Here is a 7,789-nt window from a genome sequence, read left to right as displayed (position 1 = left end):
ACCGTTTCAAGCCATTTCCCACAACACTGAATCCAGTAATTTAGACTAAATTACACAGAGAAGAAGCCGTATAAAAACTGCAGTGAAACACAACAGGATTCTGTCTGCATGAGACTTTTTGGTGAACTGAAAAATGCTGGACATGTACTGTGATCGTATGAGTCCACGTGTCGGCTGCTTTGGGGAAAACCGATGATCACGTTCTATTCATGCCAAAGATGAGCGCAATCAGCATGCCAGAGATGAAAACTGAGCACGGCAGGGGTTAGTTGAGTTTATGTTAAGGTGCCACTGATACAGAGGTGTATATTGGTATTTTGGGGAGCTTCAGGGGGACATTTTTGCTGGGAGGTTCTTGGTTATTTTAGCATGACAAAGTGTTTGTTTTACACCTTCTCTCCTTTTTAAAATACAGTATGTTGTTTTTTTCTTGTTTTTTGGTAGTTTTTTTTATTATTAGTTGTAGTTTATTCAGTTTTGTCTTTTGAATATGTTGCTTTCAAGAACTTCTGGATTTGTTTATCTCGTCTAAACATAATAAACTGATGAATAAGAAACATAAAAGCTTCCTTAGTGCTCATGCCTGTTTAATGACATCTTGTAGACATAAAGCAGTAATCCTTTTAGTTGATTTTAATATCAATATTCCGCAAATATCTGTATTTTGTAAATAAATTTGTTACGCAGTATAAACATCAGCGTTTTACAAATTTATTCATGACAAGTGGAGCAACAATTTAAATAAAAGAAAAGAAAAAAAGACCAGAGTTGCTGCTATAATGTAGTAATAAATGTTCACGGTTTTTGGAGATTTTGAAGATGTGATGGTCGTGAATGAGAACGACTGAGGATGTGAGGAGGAGGAGTGTAAATGGGGCTTCCACTGCCTGCTTTCTATTGGCCAAGCATGACGACATTCTCCCTGGAGGCTCCCCCCTCCCATCTTCATCCATCCTGCACTCCTCTCCGCTCTCATCACCCTCCCTCCATCTGTGCTCACCTCCCTCCCTCCCTCTCCTGTTTAGCAGTCGCCGTCCACCTCATAACAGGAACATAAGCTATAACGCTAGCAGTCTGAACCTGAAGGAGCAAAGCTTGTCTTTTTCTATCATTTTTTTTCCTCTTCATCTTTACTTTCCATGGATGCCTGCTTGGAGCTTCTATCCCTCAGCTTATTTTCTGTCCTTATTTCCTCCTCCTCCTCTGTTTCTGCCTTTTCCTCTTCTTAATTGGCTGGATATTTATTTCTGCAACACGCTACTTCTGTCCACCACCCAGACCTCTGCAACGGAGCCGCCCCTGCTAGCTGTTAGCTTTTAGCATCACAAAGAGCAAAAGAGACGAAGAAAAAGGGTTTATGGGAAACGCTATCATTTCTTTGCCTTGCCTCGCCCCAGCTTCTCGCCGCGACCAACATTCCTGACAGTGCAACAACAAACACTCATCCAAACACTGATCCGTTTAGCCTGTGCTGCTCAGTGACAGAAGCGACTTCCTATTTGAAAGAGCTGATTTCTCATAAGAAAGATCTGCTGACTGATAAAGACCGGATGCCTGGTTGGTTCTGCTAATAGTTGTCTGCCGGAGGGAAAAACACAGGAGTCCATGCTGGAGCTGCTGCTGATGGGACTGTACTTTTACTGCTAAATATTGTGTGGATCTGTGGGAAGTGGGATTCATGTTAGGATCATCAGCCAAGGCAAGGGGAACGGTGTAGATACATAGAGGTTATTGTGGCACATTTTTCCTCATTTGCTACTTTTGGATTTTATGCATCACTGGTTGGTGTGTGATTCGACGAGTTCAGCATCCACTCAGCCATACACTAACACGGCGCATCATCTCCTGCAGGCACAGAAGAGCCATATTTCCAGCTTTAACAGACCACATCTTGTCTACCTCTGCTATGTTGCCAGGACTGCCTGACTAGGCTTTCTAGAACTTAATAAACAAGAAAAGAGCTGCATTGTTCTTTTACACCATTTTGCATTTCAAAGAAAGCTGAAATCTTGTCGGCTTTATATCAGGCCCACCGTCCCATCTGGCTTTGATGCCTCATCTCACACACTGAGCCCGGAGCATTAAGGCTACTCTGCCGTTCAGACTGAGAATTTTCTCAGCATCTTTGAAGAATAATAAGGAAACAAAAAAAAAAAAAAGGTGAAAAAAAGGTGGCGTACTTATCCATCACTGCAGTTTTGCTGGAGCAACAGCCCACGTGTTGAGCAGCTTTGTCGCTAGGCAACCGCATACTGGATTTGAATTGGTTGGAGGAATTTGCCAAAGGAAGATGAGAGTGGGTACTGTGACTGGATTTCAAAGTGAGTCTGACAGGTAGCTAGAGGTCTCAGCATTATGCCGAGAGGGGCGTCAACACTTAATATTCTGACTGGATCGCGCCAGTGGGGGGTCGCTGGGCTCTGACAGTGGGACAAGCTGAGAGGCAGCTGCCATAATCTTGTCCACTTGTTCAAATTCTGTGGTGGCCAAATGAAGAGGATCAGCCCCTATGTTAAGCATCAAGGATAGCAATTTGTTTCTGCCTCTGTGTGATTTCATAAGCTTCCTGTTGTGACACACCAGTCAGGCAACTTGCTCAGCAGGACTCCGCCAGTTTGGCTAACATTGACCTCAGAAGATCTCAGCCTGCTCCCACCACTCGCACCCTCCAGTTCTCCTCCAACAACTGAGACTCCCATTGTGACATTCAGACAACACACTGGAGCCATCTGCCACGCTGGCCCCGGAGCGGGGCAACCACTCTCCTTTACCCTGTCCCACCCCACCACCGTCTCCTCCACACTCTCCTCCACCCTCGCCTCCTCCTATACCAGCCCTGACCCCACATCTGCCCCTTCCAGCAGCGTGCAGAGCAGTGGAAGATGGAGAGGGAAAAACAGAAGAGGGCATGCACAGCAGTCAAGCCTCAGCAGACTCTTTCTGCAGGGTGATGGATCTCCTTGGGATGGGACACCGGCTCTTCGTCCCCAGGCTGCTGGCGGTGAGACAAAGGGGGACAGGAAAACAGATGCTGAATAAAACTAATTCAGCATGCAGTCGTGATCAACTGTTTTAGTGGCATGGTGACTTGACTTGTGTTGATACTGAAGAGAAATATCATTTAGCACAGATGACATGAAGCAGGAGGCAAGCATCGTTTTTAGTTATGATGATTTGACCTCAGTGTCTTTTTGTATTAACACTGAAGGAAGAATCAAATGACTTTCAAATGCTTTACAAACCTGTTTTGTCTCGACTATATGCATTATACTTCAGAAAACTCCTTTACAAGGTGACAGTCTAAAAATGCTCCCGTCTGTCTCATTTCAATGTTGTTCTCCCCTTAATGGCATTTGTGCTGTAAATTTAGAAATGACAGTAAATCATGAAATGAAACATAGTGTGATCCGTTGACTTTGTTCTGGAAATAACAGACCTTGATGACTGATGAAATACTCTTGAATACATAACATAGATTGTTGTGTCTGTGCTTTTTTGCACCACTAGATGGTGCTAGTGTGTGTCGTTAAACACACACTGACTCAGCTTCATTCACTTATCCAAAAACTTGTCCATCGCCACATTCAGTGTGTTACACTGAGATGGAGCTTTTAAAAAAAAAGAAACTTAATGCAACTCTAGAGTACTTTAAAAACTCTTTAGAGATCATCTGAGACACAAATGTGAAAGTGAAATTAGTTCATGAAACCAGAAATGTAATTATTTTCTGTATCATTGCATGTAATTGAGGATGATTGTGGCTGTTCTTGATGAAGGGGAAAGTAAAATGATGTATCAACATCAATAACATATTGTACAAAAGAAAAATCAACATGTTAGTCTGATTAAGAATGACAGAAGGCTCTTTAGGTCTTTCTGTTTGTACACCACGTCTAACATGTCTAAAGGAACATCTCTTGTGTGTCTGTCTCCACTACTCCCGTTCCTCCCACCTCTTTCCCCACCAGACATCCAAAGAAGACCTCTTGCAGGCAGACTTTGAGGGGGCCCTCAAGTTCTTCAGAGTCCAGCTTCCTAAACGATATAGAGCTGCAGAAAATGCCCGAAGGCTTATGGAGCAGGCCTGTAACATCAAGGTAAGAAATGAGCTCCCCCTCATGAACACGAGCACACACCTGATTTTTGTTGCTTAATTACCACACTTCTAAATTTTTATGCTAAACCGTGAAGTTAATATAGTTTGATTAAATAAACACACATTATTATGTGTGTTTGTTTGTTTGGATACTTGTTTTGGGCATCTGAGCAGTAGTATTCTGGCTGGAGTTTCTTCCAGAGGATAATTAATGTGCCATGCAGTGTATCTCAGGGTACTTTTGGCAGCTCTGACTCCTCGACTGCTAATTGGAAAAACTTTTGTTTTTTATGTATTTAGCCTTCATAGTTTTTGTGATATCTGTTAGTACATAAAAAAACAGCCATTTTCTGTGTTGATCTTTACATTGTTTGGAAATCTGACCCACAATGGCAACATGGTGAAAAGCTGAGTTATGCTGTTTACAGTTGCTCTTTGCATTGTTCCAAAGTACGTAATTTATTGGTTTAGCAATTTTTCACCTGTTTTTTGGTGGAATGTATATTTTAGTTTTTCTGGTTATAAATCTTGCTCTGAAAACAGCAGATAAAACATGTTTTTCATGGCTGGTGGTCATAGTTTTATTCTGAACTTGCAAGGCTGTTTTCATTAAAATTCCTTTGGGAGTGCGCGTTATCATCCTCCTGTTGGCCTTAAAAAGGCTGCTGGCATTTGGGGAATTTGCTGAACTCACCAGAGACCAACGTGGTACACAGTGCATTTGATATGTGTGTGTGTGTATGTCGGCAGTGTGTGGTTTGATAGAGGAAGGAAAGAGTTGACAAAAAGATGGAAGTGATAGTGATCTTCTCTCCACCCTGTTGCTGTTTGGCCACTGTGTGTGTTCTCTGTCACTCTCTCTGTATCAACACACAATATTCTTAAATTTTATTTTCAGATTATCCTGAAAAGCTGAGAGTGACTCTGATGTTGTATTAGTTTGCTGTAGGACATGTTGGTAATCGACATGTGTGCTAAACACAAGCTGCGGTCTCTTTGCGCATGTACATCTGTGTTTTACTACATACAGGATATCCTGCATTTTGACAGCCTTTATCTCTCTGGTTGTGTTGCACAAATACATCTTGCAAAAATACAAGCTTCAAATGTGCAAGATTGTCAACCTCAAAACACCAACCACAACACCTGCTGTGTCCCTTTTTTTACACTCAAATTTTTAAAATGTCAAGTATAAACAGCTTTCTTTTCAAAAATATATAATGATCAAACAAAAAACTAACTTCTGTTATTGTGGGTAAAATAATAATAATAATGAAAAAAAATATCCCTTTGCCATTTTGGAGAGGGCTTTGACGTGCATCATGCCTTGTTTCCACCCATGTGCGATCATATCCAAGTTAAATGAAAATCCATTCATTGCTTTTAGAGTTGCAGTTATCTCTGATATATGTGTGAAGCTCTGACCTTTGTGATTTTTTTCCTGTAGAATACGCCTTTTAATAAGTTAAAATACTTCTACTTTTTTTTGCACAATGTACCACAACTATGCATGAAGGAGCATGGCCTTTATTTCGTGGGCTGCTTGCACATATGAAGAGGAAACAGAGCTGTCCAGCCAGCCATCATTTAAACCTGCTTATTCCAATGCAAAGTCATGCAGGGTGGAGCCTTTCCTTGCAGCTATAAAGCAAAATGCAGGATAACTGCAGACAAGGCAATGTAGTAAATAGAAACAATAACATAAATCACATCTGAGCTAACCTCATCCATGTATGAGGAAATATTCACAGAAATTACTGAGAAGAGCTCCTTCCAATTTCTTTTTGTGGATTTTAATAGATTGTTTTTAGCAACAGTTTACAGTTGTATGAAATATTTACCCCCTTCCTGATTTCTACTCCAGAGTTTTCTTTTTGTTTGTTTCAACTTTTTGTAAGACTTCTCCAGATTTCCTTCACGAGTGAGTGAGAACATGGCCAGTGGCTAAAGTTTTTTCATACTCTTCGTGCTGTTGTGTAGCTGGAAACATCTGTGTTTATGTTTGACTGCATTTTTACTTAGTAGCAGATTAACAGCACTCTGACATCACCTGACTGAATTATCATCAGAAGAGACCATGAGGAAAGACGTAATGGGATGAGATATGATCAGATGCAGACGAGCAAACAAATTGTGTCTGTTTCTCGTTCTCTGCAGATTTTACTTTCCTCGTGTGTTGTTATTTATTTTTCTCATTTTCTTACATATTTCTGAGAACCATACAAGCTTAGTTCCGTTTGTCTTTACTCTTGGCACATTTAAGCACAAATACACTCATACAATAAACTCTCAGGATTCATTCCATTTATGTTTTTTTTAATTTTCTGTCAAATCTTCCTGCTGGAAACCTGGGTGGGGATTCAACCCTTCCCGCCCTGTAGGCCCCTGGACAAAGCCGTTTCTCTCCTTACTGTGCAGCTCCTGCTATTTTCAAGGAAGAGTATTGTCAGTCACATATTGTGATTTAATCATGAATGTGTTCTGAACCTCAGTAGAGGCATTTTGAATGGTTTATTATATCGACATACACTAATAAACAGTTTATTATTAGAAGTTGAGAGGAGATATGACTTAACAATGACCGATGCATCAATGTTTCTGTATGTTTGTATTCTTCTCTTTAAACCCATCTTCCTTTTGACATCGTATTTCTAAATCTCTCTCTCTTTTAGAGTGTAAAATAAAGTATTCCATGTGGATGCAGGTCGCTGAAGTTTATCAGACAGACATAGAGATTAATAGAGGCTGAAAGTAATGAAATGGAGAAGAACTCCTGCGTTTTTGCCTCTGATTTTGCTTCAGTTTTGCAACCAATCATTTACCCACATCAGCTCATATTTCTCAGCGCAGCAGGAAGCAATGCTTCCATGTTTCCATGCACACCAGGCTACGTTCGGTTATGTCACGTGATGTCACAAAGCCTCTCGAAACAATTAGCCACTTTATTACATCCCTTCTCAACTTGTCATCTTTTCTGTCGTCTTGTGCTTCATCAAAACAAACCCCATTTCTCATGTTCAATGCGCTCGTTGGTTCAGCAACTAATTATTTTCATTGCACATATGTCATGACATTTTCACACATTGTTTTACTTTAATCTATCACAAAGTTGTGAGAAAAGCTTCTCATTGTTTTTCATGCTAAGATGCTGTCCTTTAAAATCGTTTTGTACATTTGTAGACATTTCACATTCTTTTTAAGTAAAATAACTTAGATACTTGAACAACAATTTTCAGCAAATTAATGAAATACACACAACTTCACTGTCTGCTGCCACACATAGCACGCTCTTTTCCGCAATACTGACTTTTGTAGTGTTAGAAATGAAAAGCATCCAGGTGAACTTTGCTGGCAACAGATTAGCAAAGTGCACGGATGTGCTTGTATAACAGCTGCCGAGCATCTAATGCCCAGTTTGCTGGATAAAAGCTGGGAAAACGAAGGGGAAGAACAGCATTAAGACGAGTGGCTACTCTCTTTCCACCTATAACAAACAGACTGTCATCATTCTTGTTAGACATTAGTTACTTCTTGATTAAAGAAGTAAATCAGCATCGTACCGTCTTTTGTTAGGAAGATGGAGTGTTTTATTAGCATCAGAGGTTTAGACCCACCAGCTTGCCCAAGCTATATAGCTTTCCCTTCTCTTTCCCCACTTTTTTACATTCTTTTTCTCTGCCGGCATTTAAATCG

General features: G+C 40.7%; 1 protein-coding gene across 4 annotated transcripts in view; it reads left to right on the top strand.

The window, feature by feature from the left end:
- rabgap1l (RAB GTPase activating protein 1-like) overlaps nucleotides 1–7,789 on the top strand; it is a 121,682-nt gene that overhangs the window by 94,095 nt on the left and 19,798 nt on the right. For all 4 annotated transcript variants that reach the window (XM_079244985.1, XM_079244988.1, XM_079244987.1 and 1 more), the window contains one exon: nucleotides 3,969–4,097. In XM_079244985.1, coding sequence (XP_079101111.1) covers nucleotides 3,969–4,097 — 129 coding nt within the window. The remainder of the gene's footprint in view (nucleotides 1–3,968; nucleotides 4,098–7,789) is intronic.

The sequence above is a fragment of the Telmatherina bonti genome (assembly GCF_933228915.1).
Source record: "Telmatherina bonti genome assembly, chromosome: 8".
Classification (NCBI taxonomy): Eukaryota; Metazoa; Chordata; class Actinopteri; order Atheriniformes; family Telmatherinidae; genus Telmatherina; species Telmatherina bonti.
The sequence above is the reverse complement of the archived record's forward strand: the minus strand, read 5'-3'. Positions and strand labels throughout refer to the sequence as shown.